This window comes from Polypterus senegalus, chromosome 3 (genome assembly GCF_016835505.1).
Source record: "Polypterus senegalus isolate Bchr_013 chromosome 3, ASM1683550v1, whole genome shotgun sequence".
In the NCBI taxonomy this organism is placed as follows: Eukaryota; Metazoa; Chordata; class Cladistia; order Polypteriformes; family Polypteridae; genus Polypterus; species Polypterus senegalus.
This window is the reverse complement of record NC_053156.1, coordinates 239,929,479-239,947,324: the sequence shown is the minus strand read 5'-3', so window position 1 is coordinate 239,947,324 and position 17,846 is coordinate 239,929,479. Positions and strand designations below refer to the sequence as shown.

The following is a 17,846-nucleotide window of genomic DNA, read 5'->3' as shown; positions in this document are numbered from 1 at the left end:
GTTGCGGCCTAGTAGTGCAGTGGTTAGCACTACTGCTTCAAAGTTCTAGGAGACTATTTTTCTGTCCTGCTGCTAGTTCTTGTCTGTGATTAATTTGCACATTGCCCCTATATCTGCACAAATATTATTTTTCAGTTACACCCCAAAGACATGAACATTAGATTGATTATTGATTCTAAACATGCACAATGTAAAGTAGAGTTTGGGTATACTGTATTTGAATGGGTTCCAGCAATGGATATGGTTGGTTCTTTCCACTGCATCTGATGTTGCCAGAAGGCACTGACCCATGGTGACCCTGAACTACAAACAAAGGAGATATGAGAATGTTATGTTATGCCCTCAGTGGCATGATCTTTGTGATTTTAGCCATGGTCTGAATGTTGATGTCCGTTGCAGTGGTTGCAGCATCTCAGAAACTACAGCCCTCTTGGAATTTTCGTGCACTGCAATATATGGAGTTTATAAATTACAGAAAGTGAACATATATTCAAATAACAGCTCTTCACAATAGTGGCATTCAAAAGCACATCTCCAAAATCACAACACTTGAAAACTTGAAATAATTGAGCTACAGCAGTAGAATACTTCTGTGTGTTCTGATCATGTCACCTAAAACTAAGAAGTGAGGCTACAGTGAGCATATAATCATCATAACTGGACAATTGAAAAATGTGAATAATGTTGCCTAGTCTGATAAATCTAGACTGCTGCTGCAGTACTAAGATGGTATGGTGAGAATTTTACAGAAACAAAATTAATATACCCTACAGTGGACTGATGCCCTATCCATGGCTGTTTCTTCACTTGCACCCAGTTCTGCTGGGATTGAATTTGTTTTCTTAGCACACATTAAGCCTCTTAATTTCAGCCGAGCATCTAATTTCCTGATTTGATATGCTTTATTAATTAACTGTCTTATCGCATGCGCTATGGAGGTCAGGCCACAGGGTCAGCAATTGTACAGTGCAGCTAGAACAATTTTGAAGTTAAGGGTCTTGCTAAAGGGCCCAACAAAGTAGGATCCTTCTGGCACTAATGGGATTTGAACGGGCAACCTTCCAGATACCAGCACTGTTCCTTAGCTTCAGAGCCACCACTCCACCTTTGCATGCCAATGTGTACCTAAGCATTGTTCCTGGTCATTATGTTTCCCATTATGATCATACTGTATCTGTTTTTAAATATATAAAGTACTACCAGCAGGAGTATATATCTTATCGCAATGACTTGCTCATTCCAGGGAAGTCTACCCATTTAGAGATCCTTTGGAATAAGATGGAATGGAAGATGGTTTTCAGTGTGAATATACTGCCTAAAACTCTGCCATAAGCAGGTGATGCTGTCTAGTCAGTATAGACCAAAACCAAAAAGTCAAAAATAATGTTGCCAGCAATTCGTTGTCCAAACCATAACTTTAAAACTTCTGGTTGTTCTACACTAAAAAGTGGGTCCTACCAAATACTAGACAAGCATACCTAATAAAGTCACCACTTCATGAAAGGATACCTATCCCAACAAAATTATCCTGTTTTACTTTAGTGTGTACAGCTTTTCAAACTTTCAATATGGAGCAAAGTATTATTGTTGCATTTTTGTTCTGTTTTCAGATTCATATCATTGACTTTGATGATGAAAATAACATTATTAACAAGAATGTTCTGTTGCATGAAGCAGGAGAGATATGGCACATTAACGCAAGTCCTGTAGATAAAAGTGTCTTTACAACATGTTACAACAAAAGTAAGTAAAAAAAAAAAAAAAATGTTAATTGTATTTGTTTGCACCCTGTTTCATGTACAGTAGAGCTTTTACATATTAAAGTGCTTACTGATAGAAAAGGATAAAATCAAAGTAATTGGTAAATATGCCTTAAACTGTATATAATAAATACGTATTACTAATATACAGTAATATACTTTAATTTTCCTTAACAACATTTTATCCCAGTTGAAATTAATAAAATATCCACCCATCTATCTGTTTTCATGCCTATATAGTACATTTCAGTATAACTGGAAAATTAAGCCTAAGATAGTAAGGAATAAGTACACACTAGACAAGACACCATTTTACCCTAGGCAATACTCAAAATGACACTGACTCAATATCATATCAGGGCAGTTTAGAGTTTGCAGTCCATTTGGCTATCTTTACAGTAGATATTGTCAGGAAACTGCAGTCTTTGGTGACCTTATTTTTTGCATGAAATAGGTTACTATTATACAATTCCATTAAAGAACTGACTATTCTGGTGAAAACAGATGTTTTTTAGTTGAAGGTGAATGACATTTCTGGATACTGTAAAGATTAAATGTAAAGCTAGTTTATATGTTTAGAATATATTGACTGCTGGTACTGATTCCAAATAAATAGTTTATCACCTGGGCTGTCATTGCCTTTTGAGCATGTACAACATTCCTATAGCATAGAAATGTCATGGCATGCATTTTTAGAGTAAATTTTCATTATATAACTGGTGAATGGAGTGATGATGCACTTTTAAGTAGGAGTGCATTTATAAATGACATTTCTACTTAAACTTGTAAAGACAGGAAACCCAAACCAGCAAGTCATTTGCTAGGGTTGTTCAGCAGAAAATGTACCATGGCACAAAAGAGTAATGGTGCTGTCATGTTATGTGCAAATCAAACAGAATTTTAGCTTTGACAGATTTTTTTCTCCATTTTATTTTGAAGATTTGGAAATATAAGACATCTCCTGTGATGAACTACAGTGTTACATGGGTTACAAATGCAAAAATCTGAAATAGGCCTGTATTAATTTATCCAGTATCATGTTTACCACATGGAGTAGTTGCATTCATGTGATGAGATGCTGAAGTGAATCTGATAAACATTTAATATTTAGTAAACTTTGCACAAACCCAGAATACTTGTAATGCAGATATGTTCTTGCTGTCACATGAGGCAGCCCTATTGTATTATGGACCCGGGAGTATTTCCGGTGCCAGGTCAATTACCCGATGGAAGTACTTCCGGGTCACACACAAATCTCAAAAATTGAGGAGCGCATTTCCCCAATACCTACCATTATGAACCACTTTAAGTGATTAGAAGATAACTGAAATGACAAAGAACATCTCATTTTCCTAGTTATGTGGGGATACACTACACTGAAAAGTTATATTAAAGTGTAAATAACTAACTAGCATCCATTTTCTAAATACGTATTCTGGTGCAACAGTGAGGTTTAGTGCACTGTTTGAATATGAAAAGAATTACAGAGAAGACATTGTTTTTTTAGTTCATGAACTCTTTTCATTTTTTCAGTTTTTTGAAAAACTAGCTTCAACAATTTGTCTTTTCATTGCCAAGTGCAGCCCACATGACAGCAAAGAGACATGTCACTTATTTTCTTCTATTTGGCATTTTGTTAAGTGTGGGAAATAATTGCAATAGCACGTACCAATGAGTAGTGAAACATCTAGCCTTCCAACAGTAGCTAACAATTAATGGTGTAAAATATTGCAGATTAAAAATCCAGTAAAGATCCTGATGTGTATTTTATTATTCTACCACATTATTGTTCTCCTATTTTCACTGAGTTATGGTGAAGGAAATTAGAAGGATAATAAAAAGGAAAGAAAAATTACACAAAACTAGGAAAGCTCATCTAATAAAATATACCACTTTTTTATTTTATGGAATGGTATTCTAGTGTTTTTCTTTTTTTTTTCTTCAAATTTTGTACTTTGTTTTAACAGTTTGTATGTGTGATTTTTGCTTGACCCTATAGGCAAGATACCAGACCTATGAAGAGATCATTAACTTAAAGAAAGTCTCCATAAATCAACTTTCAATGTTTCTGTATAGGGTTTGGATGATAGTCAATAAACTACTTTTCAACATATAACACAGACTTGCTGAAATTAACCAAATAATACAATTTATTTATAACATAAGTACAATAGAAGATGGATAATGCACATAAAACTATATACGGATGAAAGACAAACAGAACAGATGATAACATAATTTTGTAAATTTGTCTTGAGGAGAATTTAGGAGTTTTCCAGAAACTAGATGGCAAACATTTTTTAACAGAATTGCAGGTTTTCATCAAGTTTTTGCTACTGTTCTAATAAATCTACTCTAGCATAATTTGATCTTTGTGTCTGAAATAGAAGGAAAAGGACACAACTTGTAAAGTCTGTTTCTTAAATTCTTATCTAAAGAATCAACCAGAAAACATAATTAATTCTGGAGTGGTTTTAAAATGTCACAGTTCTGATCTTTCAGCTAGTTGGATAGCTAAGTTCCTAGCTAGTTATAACATTTTCTAGCATCTTCAGTTTGTTGGAGGAAGATGATTTGTTCACATATTGTTTGAACTCCTCTGTCTGTGTGTTTGTGTGAGATCCTGCTCTTAATTTTCCTGTTGAATTTAAGGTGAGAATCTTATAACAGCTAAAGACATATTCTTTGCGCAGGTTCCGAGTTACCAGAATACATTAGCTAGCTTTATCCTAAATAGTAAGTTAGAATCAATAGTTCCCTGAATCAAAGAAGGTGTACTTATGGTTTGGTTCTTGTTGACTCCAGGTGTTGACGATGCTTTGTCCAGATTCCTTCAGTGTCGACTTTTTCTGGCATAAGTTAAAAGATGTTCAGTGTGCTTTTTATTATTTTGTTCTGATGCTCTTCTACTTCTTTGCTTTAGTCACATCTTGTATTTGCGTGTTATACTGTAGTTTGTTTTTGAGGTTTCACACACAGTGGTCCTCATTTGCTAGTATAAAACTTGTGGCTAGTGGGCAGTTAATGATTGGTCGACAAGATAAATGGTCCCTCTTGCTTCTGCACCTTACTTTGCTTTAGCAAGATGTTGTACTCATGCAGCAACAATATCCAACATCATTACAGACAGTCTTCTACTCTTATGGTCCAGCACTAAATTATCTTTTGGAGGAAAAAGGATTGTTCCAACCTTTGTTAAAGGCACATCCTCGAAAGTAAGGGTCTTGATGGAGAGCAGAAGTTAAGGCCAGGCATAGAGAACAAAGCTAGTGTTTGAAATGGCTTACAAAAGAAGGAGTGGACTTTATGCCATTACTTTCTTGGATGAACATAAGCCTTTTGGTTGAAAACTGGTGGACGGTTTTGTCCATCAAGGTTGCCTCAGTTTGAGTTATAGCTCTTTGTTAACTAACCAAGTGTTAAATGATGCATCATTGAGACATCTCTGAATGTCATTTGTCTGTGATTGATTGCTTTTATCAGAAGAGACCCAGAAGTTACATTCCAGAGAGGGACCCTGTAAAAAATACATACACTTTGGCGGAAGTTAGATGTCAATGAAAGAGGGTCTGACAGCTGCATCTTAAGCAAAGTATTTGTGTACCAAAGAAAAGGAAAATGGGTTATGTCTGTTTGTACTACAACATAATCATTAAAACTGTCAAGTAATCTTTTTCTTTGGTACCAATGTAAGTGTCATGTGGAAAAGGTAGAAATGATAGATTCTCTCAGGAAGGCATTAAAAATATCAAAATCAAAATGCCATTTCATTGGTCACTACACATTTTTAAAACATGGCCTAAAACATTAATCTTATAGACCAGTGGTGGCGAACCTATGGCACGCGTGCCAAAGGGGGCACTCAGAGCCCTCTCAGTGGGCATGCGCGCCGTCGCCCGAGCACAGAGTTCGTTACTATAAAGCCAGAGGAATGCGGAGCCGGGCTGCTCCCCTCACCGTTCCCCCTCTTCACGCGCTCCGGAGGACTTTTCTCACATCACCCGCCCCTCTGCCCAGCAGCCCAATGGGAGCACTTCCTTCCTCTCCTGTCTGGGGTAAGGCGGGCGACACACATGCTGCTTGAGGGTGCGGCACGGACTGCAGCCTTTTGAGTCTGTGATTCCCGTGGTGGGGTTGGAGGGGATGTGGTATAGCGGGTCCACAGCTCAAAATTGAAAAGGCCAGTTTTAACAGATAATTGCCGCACTCGCGGCTTAAAGGGGGTTAAGGTAGAGTGGCCGGAGCAGTTTCCGGGAGCTTTGTGACGCGGGCAGTCCTCGCTTAAGCGCACAGGTGAGGAGTCGTCCGCATCTGTAATTATTGGCCGGAGTTGCTAATCGCCACACCTGATCCACGACCCCGTAATATATAATAGAAGCGGGGGGTGGGTGGTTGGCGGAGCTTAATAGGGAAGACCTGCGTGAAACACTTGAGAGGATCGAAGGGATGACAAAGGACAGCACAGTTAGTTATGAAAATGAAATCCTTAAAGTGTGGAATTCTCTGCCAAATAATCTTAAGTCAATGAAGGTACTTGAGATTGCTTTCCTTACTTTGTTTGGAACATCTTATGCTTGTGCGCAGCTGTTTTCAGCTTTGAATTAAATCAAATCTGACACCAGAAACAGACTAACAGATGACCTGAGTGCTGCATGTGTTGCTCTCAAACTTACAAAGTATGAGCCAAGGTTAGACAAATTATCAGCATGCATACAACAGCAAAAGCACATTAATTGTTCAAAAGCATACAGAATGCAAACTTTTACCTTTCAACAAAAAGTTGTTTGTATCATTGAAAGCTCCGTTATTATGTTTTTCGTTTAAGACAAAATATGTTAATGTATGAGTGGCTTTTCTAAACTAAAAGCTCAGTAGATAGACAGACAGAGCATCAGTATTGGCAGTTCTGTCCAATTTATCATCCAGCTGCACTCCCAGGTATTTATAGGTCTGTACCCTCTGCACACACTCACCTCTGATGATCACGGGGTCCATGAGGGGCCTGGGCCTCCTAAAATCCACCACCAGCTCCTTGGTTATGCTGGTGTTCAGTTTTAGGTGGTGTTCAGGTTAAATTGCCATGTTGGCACTTTGCGATAAATAAGTGGGTTTTGGATTGCAGTTTGGGCACTTGGTTTCTAAATGGTTCGCCATCACTGTTATAGACAATGCTTTATTTAAAAATGCTTTATTACGTCATCCCCAGAAACAGAGAATAATGAATAATGAGAAAACTTTGTTGTTGTGATCAAAGTGGACAAATAAATCGTTAAGTTAAGTAGGGCATGAAAATTTGGGCAAAATTTGATTGGGCCTTATTTTCTAATATACAGTATAAGCATCTGAAGACCTTGACATAGTTTACATGCATCACAACTGCTACCGTATTCAGTTTCTGTTTTACCCCATTAATGACTGCGGTGGGCTGGCGCCCTGCCCAGGGTTTGTTTCCTGCCTTGCACCCTGTGTTGGCTGGGATTGACTCCAGCAGACCCCCATGACCCTGTAGTTAGGATATAGCGGGTTGGATAATGGATGGATGGATGGATGACTCATAGAAGCTTTAAGTGATTTCTCTAGTTTTTACCTACATAATACCAGCCTTCAATAGATTACTGCAAGCCTTAAGTAAAGTACAGATATTAATGTCGATCCATGTTTTCTTATTATGAAATAAGCAGATTGTTTTTAATGGTATACAGTTATCCAGTTTTGTTTTGGTTGCATACTCATTCAGATCTGATGAGGAATCTCTAAACAAGTCCCAGATTAGAGATTCAGAATGCTGCAGTTTGTCCTTAACCACTTTAGTTTGACACAGAAATTCTTTTCTTACCAGCTCTCATGCTTCAATCTTGGCTTATAAAATGAAATCAGGTATACTAAGAGGCTTTTAGATTATTCAAGGTGAGCGTATCAGTAAGAGTCATTTCTTGGTGTGTAAGGATTTTATTGGGTTATTTAAATAATGGATTTACTGAATAGCACTTGCAAACAGTATATTGTAGGAACTTTTTCTGTTTGTCATTCATGCCTAAAGTGATCCCCCTTTCTAAATCCCATAGAACAGGTTTTCCTGGCATCTTGAAAAGCATATGCCAGACGCCCTTACAACCAGGAGAATCTTCTTCGAGCAAAGACATGGCATGTGGAGACGCAGGTGTGAAATCATGTCAAGCTTGAAGTAGGCAGCCCAGATGATTCTTTCCCCATTGCCTTACAAGGCAGACTACAGATGAAGTCCTCTGGTCTGATGCAGCTCATAGACATGATGCTGGAGCCGAATGGATATTCTTCCTTAGTTTTGAATTGGCAACATTTTACTGATCTAAAACATTTTACTGTAATGTGTGTTGTAAACAAACATTATTGCTAAACAATATTTGTTCACTCTGGTCATTTGTTGCAGTAGGTTTAAATAACCACAATAAACATGTTTCTTTAATGCCATTGTTGGAGAAAGGAGCAGACCCTTTCTGATAATGTTTATAAAACACTTCATTATTTGCCTTAGCTAAAGTAGCTTGTGATGTTACTTAGCTACTGAAAAGTGTACCTTGTCTATTAATGCTTTTGTATTTGCTTAATAATTAACCTGAATTAGTTCAAATTGACAAAAAATAAAACAGCTTTATTTGTTAAACAACAAGTGAGAAGCCAACAATAGGAAACTCACAAAAAGCCAATAAAACAAACAAGAAAGTAAAATTCTTCATCCCAACTGGGCCTGCTTTACAAAAATGTAGTTTTATGTATAAGAGTAAGAGGTTAGGAATTTCATATATGGAGACCATCTGTATGGAGGTCTCCTTATGTCTGTATATGTTGTCCTCTAAAAAATGTGCTGTTTAAGTTCATTGACTCCAGTGTAAATTGACATTGTTTGTGGACATGAGCAGGCCATTCCCTAGACCAATACCCGGTCTATGGTTGTTTTCCTCCTTGCGTACATTGCTACTATAATGTACTTTGGCCCACAGCAACCTTTGGTTGGGCTAAATGTGTTTGAGAATAATCTTTATATATAATACACTACCGTGGCTGTTCGTTTGTTTGTCCAGGATTTTTAATCACCTGTAGCTCGCAAAGTGTTTCACCTATTGTCCTGAAATTTGGTACACATATACTACGTGATGTTTACTATCCACGTTCATGATGATTTTTATTTTATTTTATTGTAGAATCAACTCTTGGCAGCGTGCAACAGGGTGGCCATGCGGCGCATCCGTATGTACATCATTCTCATTCACTACCACCTACGCAGTCACTTCCCTTACCTCTTCATATCTTTAATCATTCTTGAGGCAGATTGAACACTTAACTGCTAGCATAAGTGAAAAATTAAGAAAAACGTACTAAGAAATTGCAAAACAAAAACTAACTTAATCAGTTTTAATTCGAAAAGATGGTGACAAAAGAAGAGAAGCAGTGGGCCGCTAGGGTGGAGAAAAGAAGTGGTACACAGGAAGCAGCAAGCGCATCAACCTCTGAGCAAACAAATGCTAAACAGAGACAGAGAAAGAGTATGAAAATTATGAATGCTCAAGTCAAGCATATTCACTGCACGTTATCGTGCAGTGCGCCATTACTGGTTTATTATATTTACACATGAGAACAATAGATGTGTCCACCTCATATCCAAAGTACCACCCATAATGCCTTTTCATAATCTTTTGCTTTCTCTCCAAGAATCTGCTCTTGAGGTATTCTACCTTGCTAGATAAATCTTTGTTCCAACTAACAATCTGACCGTAGACTGAATCACTGACAATGTGCCACCAATTTAAACCCCTCTCTGAGATTATTACTGGCACACAAAAATAATTTCAGATACAGTGATGACCTATAAAATCCCAAATTCACTAGTATACAGTGTCCTTTAAGCCAGTCATAAAAAAAATAAAATATCTATTCCCTGAAGTCATTAATTCCTTTAAAATAAAGTGCTAGTAGTTATTTAAAGGCTGCAAGCATTCTGTTTTTGTCAGCAGGGTCCCGTTTGTGTTTCCCCGCTGCCCTCTAGTGGCTGACAGGGTCCACTGACATTGTTCTTGCACTTCACAGTGGCTTTTCTCTTATAATGATATCCCTTAAGAATTCTCATCTAGAATGCATTCTGTGTTTGCCTACCCTTGACAGCCCCTGTCAACACATATGAGCTTACATAAAATTTCTTCTACTAATAATGTGGGTTCCTATGTTTCCATGTTGCTTTTCTTATGTCCAGGGCCAGCTTCATGTCTTTTCTGTCCACTCCAACCCAATATAAATTGAAATGAAAGACAAATGATTCAGACTATTTGATAAGTCAAGTGGTTAATCAGGCACCTTCAGTTGATTTATTAATTGACCCTTTTCTTCAGTAATCAGTAACTTAGGCTGGTATATCTGTATTGCTGGAGATTATCTGCTAACACTAGTCTCTTTTTTCTTAGCTTCAGACAGCAAAGTGGTAACATGTGCAGCTGTGTGGAGGATGCCGAAAGAATTGGAATCAGGCAGCCATGAATCCCCTGATGATTCATCAAGCAACCCTCAGACCCTAGAGCTGCTCTGTCACCTTGACAACACAGCCCACGGCAATATGGCTTGGTAGGATCCCAATTATTGATTTAATCCTTTTTACCTACAGTGGCGTATGCCAGGGTTGAATGTTTTATTCACTTGTGTTTTCTGATTTTTGTGTGTGTGTATGTGTGTGTGGATGTATGTGAAGAAATGCGATTGACTGACCTAGATAAGGCAGTGCTCTGCTAATGTGAGATGTGTGAATTACAGACAGTGAATAGTATTCAAATTTTAATAGTTACATTATAGAAACAACAATTAAATCACTGTGAGTTGCAGCAATTTAGTTTAGCAAAATTAATTTCAGAGACCCTTCAATCTGCATAGAAATGCTTACCCCCTAAGTAGTCATTCTTAAGTTGTGTTAAAAAAAAAGAAACAAAACTATTAGTTGTCTAATAAAATATACTTTTGATAAACAAAATTATCTACAGATGGTAATGATGCCCATTATTTCATTCTAATGTGCTGGCGCCTGTAATATGAATTGAGATTCTGAATGATATTGTCTGAAACAGAACAAATCTGGATTGATGAAGCAAAGAAGTGCAGTGAGGTAAGATATTATATGACAAGTGGCATCGTGATAAATTGTGCGGTCGTGCAGCAGGAGCAAAACCCAAAGACAAAGAGGTTAAAGCTTTCAGCTTGATTTGTGATGGTTTTTATTTTTTGTGATGTGCATATTTAACCAAAGAGCTGCAGATACAGTATTTACTACAGATAAAAATGTAGGCTGTAGGTATATGTAAGATAATGAAGGTTGTGAGGTCCTACAGCCTGTGTAGCCCTGACACACAGCTCAGTAGAAATGAAGTTCATAACACATTTGTTTTCAAAATGCGTGGTCCCTTGACTATATATTGTGTTGCATTTCTTCTGTACAGTTTTCATTTATATATAAAAGTCCAGGTAATTACTAACTGGTGTTATGATCAGATAATTGTATCTAAAAACATTGGCACCATCCTGAACAAATATTGTTTACCATTATTTATGTTAAGACGGTGTGATGACTTAGTGTTGTTGCCCCCTGGATCCCGTATTCTGGGTTAAAATCACCTCCTGTTCATTGTCTGTGTGGTGTCCTCATGTTCTCTCTGTGTGATTTTTTTCTTTCATATCCCTGAAGATGTATGTGTTAGATTAACTGATAAATCTTTTAGATTAATTGGTGAATCTAAAATGGCCAAGTTTAAATGTGATAATGGGAGCCTAGTGCAAGGTTACTTTCCATTTTGTGCTTGATATTTCCAGGATATGCTCCAGCCCTCCGTGACTCTGGATTGGATTAAGTGCTATGTTATGTGAATTATTTACTACCTAGTTAACATTTAAATCCTCTAGACATTGATAATTGCATGTGCCACATCACTTACACCAATGTCTTTATTATGCAGCACATTTTCTGTTGGTTCCAGTCCTAATATGGCATGCATGCATTTAGTAAATAAACAATATACTGTAACAGATTTAACTGTAGCATTCTTCAGATGTTTTGAGGATGGCATCTTTGGTCAATGGGATAGTATTGGTAGTCAATGGATTCCTGATAATCAGTTTCCTTGCTCAAGTCAAATAGAAAGACTTTGGAAAGAGGAAGCAAATTTAAAAACTGAATGCTAATGAACTTTTAAATAATATTATGGGTAATCCCTCTAATACTGTGTGGCTATCTGCATTAGATATATATTGCTCTGCAAATTCTGTGCAAGCCATATTCTTAAAATCTGAGGCATGTTTAAAGAGAATAAAAAATAACTTCAATTTAATTAGGCAGTAGAAATATGTATGAATGGAACTAAAGTACAGAAGCCTCAGTAGATTTTATATACAAATTGTGCTATTCCTGTTTCTGCCTCTGGATGTCAGTTTTCCCCCTGTATAATCTGCTATATGCCTAATTAAATTGGTTTCTGACTAATTGAATTTTGAACAATAATAATAATAATAATGTACAGACTGGACAGTTTTATTAATTTTGTATCCATTAGCATTGTAATTTAGTATTGCTGGTATGTTTATTTTGCTATATTTCAGTAGGATCTTACAGCTGTCTTCTTTGCTTTTCTCTACTCTGTCCATTGGTATATTGTGCAGCTGCATTCCTTTATGTCAACGAACCAGGCTTAAAAATGTTGACCTCTTTGATTTGGTATTGCTTTTTATTTATTTTATTATTTCCTTTTGTTCTGCTCTCTTTAAAAAATAACTATTAACATTCGTCTTCATGCCTTAGCAATCAATTCAACCAGCTGGTAGTCCCTTGAAATCTGGGAATCTGTTATTCCCACAGTGGTGAGAATCCAAAAAGCAGTTTGAAAAAAACACAGAAGCAATGGCAAACTTGGAAGACAGACAGGGTATACAAACTTATAAAATATCAATATTCAAAGAAAAAACAGCAATATAAATACAAACAGAATAAATCCATAAACAGTTATATACTTTAAACATTTACTAAAAACTTTTAAATAGTAATAAGGTAACAAGTGCTTAAGCTTACACAAAAGAATGTTCTTATCTTGTACTCGGCAACTCTCCAGTGAATGCTTCCTAATATGTTTTCTCACTCATTGTAACTGGATGGACAGGATCAGAGGAAAGCAGTGCATAACAAGAAAGATGAAGGCATAATTCTGCATGGTAACTGACCACCCGAAAATGTGGTATCTGCACTAACAAGACTGACTCATTGGCTTCTCTGTCTATTGCCAGATACTCTGAGCAGAGTATAGGCCTCTTCCCTACAGTTTGCTAAACTATACATAAACCTAGTAAGCTGTCAGAAATTACACAGCAACACAATATGACAAAGAATGTACACATGTGATGGAGATAGAAAGGTGCATTATAGAGTAGAGAGTGAGACAAGGAAACTTGTTATCAGGTCAGAACCTTCTCATCCGCTGACCCCAGTCTGAGCTCCTGGTGAATTTTTATGACAAGTCACAGCTCGTTCTTAATTAATATGATATGATTTTTTTAAAAGAAAAAATAAAACATATTGGTAGCAAAGAGGTACAGTGGGTAAGACTGCCTCATCAGTGATCCAGAATCCTGAGTTTGAACCCCATGTCCAGTTATTTCCCATGTGAAATATGCATATTCCCTCAGTGTCTGTGTAAGTTTTTCACCCAGGTGCTCTGTGTTGTGTCTCTCAGTTGGCACTGTATATGGGAGTATATTTTCGGATGGGCATGTGTCTATGCCCTTCATTGGACTAGTGTCCTTTACTGGTCCGTTTCCTGCCTTGCCTCTAATACTGCCTAAACTAGATTAAGCAGTTTTTAAAATGTTAATCTATGATATCAAAATGTTGTGTATTCTTTGAAAGCTTGTATTTGCATACTGTTCCTGTGCACTAAATTCTTGTAAAACATTCAATAGATTTTTGTATTCAGCATTCTATATTAAATTCTAGGGGTGGAACGGTACACTAAAATGTAATTTCGGTTCGGTTCACTTTCTTGAGGTACTCGGTTCGGTTAATTTTCGGTACAAAAAAGGCAGGAAAAAAATGACTTTAAATGCTTATATTTAAAAAAAAAAAATACAAACAATAGAATTTGTATAAATAAATTAAAGCGACCCATTTGAGTGATATTTCAAATAAATTAGACTCTGAGTTTTTAAAACTATTGTAACAATTTAAATATACAAGTAACAAATGTAAACTTTGAACATGTAGCCGCAACAGCCTGAATATGACAAATAAAACTATTCAAACTTAAAGTTTTTGGCTAGAAAGATTAATTTATCCACATTTTCTGCAGAAAGCACAGATCTGGTTGCAGTGACAATATCTCCAGCAGTGGAGAAGACCCGTTCACTAGCAACAGAGGTAACGCTTTGCGAGTTTTGCTATGTGTGGGTATGTAGCCTGATTGCCTTTCCACCAAAGAAGAGGATCAGCTTCAAGGGGAAGGCACCCTGAAGCTCTGTACTTACTGACCTCTTCTTGGACCTGCTCCAAAAGGGTTGGTTTACTACTTCCCCCCTGTCTCTGGAAAAGTTCACCAAAAAGTTCAGTCATTACAGATTTCTTAGCTGGAGGTGATCTGGTGGATGATGCCTCTGGAGATGATGAGGATCCAGCTCCTATCTCTGTGGCATCCTCAGTCTGCAAAAGAAAAAGTAATGTTTTGGGGCTAATTAATAATGTAATTAAAAATAAAAAGGGTATTAGATCATAATTTAATACCTCTTCTTCTGTGGTTGTCATCATTTCTGTTATGATGTCGCTGAATATCTTCTGTCTCTCATCATCTTCTATGTGAGGCAAGGCTTTGAATCGGGGGTCCAGGGCTGTGCATTTGTGCAAAAGTCATAGCACACAGAGTATCTTTCTTGCAGGCTTCTTGTGACTGCTAGCTTGACCTCTCTCACAGCAGAACTGTCTTCTTGTTTTGGTGCCATAGAGTGGAGAACAGTAGTTTTCAAGGGGATTATCATGGACACAGACGCTCTGGATTCAGTGCTCATCAGGGTTGTGATTGTTTTTAGAGGTTTAAGTGCTTCAATCACTTCCTCTGCCATTGCCACTTCTTCGTCATTGAGTGTGTATATATCTTTGTTCTTGAGAGGTTTCTCAGTTAGTGCTGAATATATAGCTGCCTGCTGTTCAAGGTATCTCTGAAGCATGTCATAACTTGAATTCCATCGTGTGGGGACATCTTGAATGAGAGAATGCTTTGGAATATTCAGCATTTCTTGTTTGCTTTCCAGGATGTGCGCTGCTGTGGTGCTTTTGTGAAAAAATGTCACAATCTTTCTTACTTTTCCCAATAATCTAGATATCTGGTTGATGCTTGTTACTTTTTGAGAGGCTAGATTAATGGTGTGTGCAAAACAACCAATCTGAGGGCCCAGTTCTGCTTCTTTTACAGCACTGACAATGTTTTTAGCATTGTCTGTGGTTACAGGAATTGTGGTCCCAGGTCTCTCCAGCTTCCATTCATTCACAGCCTCCTTCAGCTGCTCTGCAAGATTTGTGCAAGTGTGCTGTTCATAAACAGGTCTCGTTTGCAGAACGTGATTTCTCATCTCCCATTGTGGCGAAATGTAGTGGACAGTTACTGTTAAATAGCTCTCTGTTGCGCGTGAAGTCCAACTATCTGTCGTAAGTGAAAGAGAGGGCACCCGCGATAGCTCGCTGACGACATCACTTCTAGTTTTTTCATAAAGTGCTGGTACAACTTTCTGACTAAAGTGAGGACGTGATGGTATTTCGTAGCGAGGCTCAAGAACTTTAATCATATACTTAAAGCCAGCGTTCTCAACAACTGAATATGGACGTAATCCCGTAGCTATGAAGACTCCAATACCATGTGTTATTGTTTTTGTCCGGTCAGAGTTGCTCGCTAGATGTTGTTTAAAAGCTGAAGTTATCGGTGTTACTGTTTGTACCAAGATGGTTTTCTTTCTTGTAGAGGAAACATTCACAGATGGATGGTGCCGTTTTAAGTGTGTTAACATATTAGACGTGTTTCCTGCAGTGTACCCGATCTCCGTGGTGGAACAATGTCGACAAACAACTTTGGATTTATCCACTTGCCGTTCTCCATCGGTAACTTTAACGGGGAAGCCAAAGTGTTCCCAGACAGGAGAACGTAATGACCTGGGAGGGTCTTCCAGCTCAGGCTTCTCGCTTGCATTTGCCATAACCCCATTTGTCACGTCTGCGAGCTACTGGCGCGCCTCTCCCTCATCCAGTGTCCGACACTCAGAGGCGTCCGTGCGGAAACTCACCCAAGACTTTAGTTCCGCTTGGGGTGCTTAGATCGCACTAGTAACAGATTTAATGAGAAAAAATGCATAAAATATAACCGAAACGGTACGCAAGTGGACCGAACCGAATATGCAAAACCGAAACGGTTCAATACATCCATGTGAACCGTTACACCCCTATTAAATTCATACTATGGCATAAATCATACATACAATTTGTATAAGTGAGATGTGGTATAACTAAAAATAATACACTTTATATAATTATGACATGTACCTTGTAATTTTACAAACTTTACTGTAATCACTTACCTTTCACTTCTCAAGCAGTGAGGCCCCTCGGCAAAGTTGCTTGTAATATACAAGTATTCATTTCCTTTCAATTATTTTTGAGAATTTTTTTGTTAGTAAGAGTAGTAATAGCTATACAAGATCCAGTATACAAGTTACCTGTGGCAAACACCCTGAAACTTTAGTTCATTCTTGTGGTATCATTTTCCATTTTTCAAATCACTAACATATTTTAGACTAATTTCTCCCATTCTTTGTTATATTTATTGCCAAATTTCTGTATTTTTAAAATACTTCCAATTAAGCCATTATTTTATGTTCCTTCTTCTTCTTTCAGCTGCTTCTCTGCATCTTGCTCTGTTACACCCATCACATGCCTGTCCTCTCTTACCACATTCATAAACCTTCTCTTAGGCCTTCCTCTTTTCCTCTTTCCTGGCAGCTCCATCCTTAGCATTCTTCTCCCAATATACCCAGCATCTCTCCTCTGCACTCATTCAAACCATTGCAATCTCGCCTCTCTGACTTTGTCTCCATACTGTCCAACCTGAGCTGATCCTGTAATGTTCTCGTTCCTAATCCTATCCATCCGCATCTCACACAGTGCAATTCTAGCATCTTTAACTGTACCTCTCACTTTCCAAGATTCCAAACAAACTGAATAAAAACTCCATTGCCATCGCCCCTAAACACCTCCATGCTTCCACAGATATGTCATCTGGACCAATGGCCTTTCCATTCTTCATCCTCTTCATAGCTGTCCTTACTTCCTCCTTGGTAATCCGTTGCACTTCCTGATTCACTATCATCTAAGCCAACCTTCTCTCTCTCTCTCATTCTCTTCATTCATCAACCTCTCAAAGTACTCTTTCCATCTGCTCAACACACTCTACACGCTTAGAGTATGTTTCTATCTTTATCCTTTATCACCCTAACCTGCTGCACATCTTTCCCAGCTTGGTCGCTTTGTCTAGCCAATCGGTACAGGTCCTTTTCTCCCTCTTTAATGTCCAGCCTCTCATACAACGCATTATACGCCTTTTCTTTAAGAAGAAGGTGGATGTGCAGGACTGTAGTAACTACAGGGGAATAAAATTGGTGAGCCACAGCATGAAGTTATGGGAAAGAGTAGTGGAAGCTAGGTTAAGAAGTGATGTGATGATTAGTGAGCAGCAGTATGATTTCATGCCAAGAAAGAGCACCATAGATGTGATGTTTGCTCTGAGGGTGTTAATGGAGAAATATAGAGAAGGCCAGAAAGAGTTGCATTACGTCTTTGTGAACCTGGAGAAAGCATATGACAGGGTGCCTCGAGAGGAGTTGTGGTATTGTATGAGGAAGTCGGGAGTAGCAGAAAAGTATGTAAGAGTTGTACAGGATATGTACGAGGGAAGTGTGACCATGGTGAGGTCTTTTTTTCTAAATTTTACTGATATTTTATTCAAATATCAATTGTCATTACCCAGGCACTGAAACACATTCTTTTTCCCTAAACAA

The 17,846-nt window shown here is 37.8% G+C and overlaps 1 protein-coding gene across 1 annotated transcript in view; it reads left to right on the top strand.

Moving 5' to 3' along the window:
- Positions 1-17,846, top strand: part of eipr1 (EARP complex and GARP complex interacting protein 1) — an 86,296-nt gene that overhangs the window by 15,316 nt on the left and 53,134 nt on the right. Inside the window, exons 3-4 of the mRNA XM_039748839.1 lie at positions 1,611-1,743; positions 10,196-10,352. Coding sequence (XP_039604773.1) covers positions 1,611-1,743; positions 10,196-10,352 — 290 coding nt within the window. The remainder of the gene's footprint in view (positions 1-1,610; positions 1,744-10,195; positions 10,353-17,846) is intronic.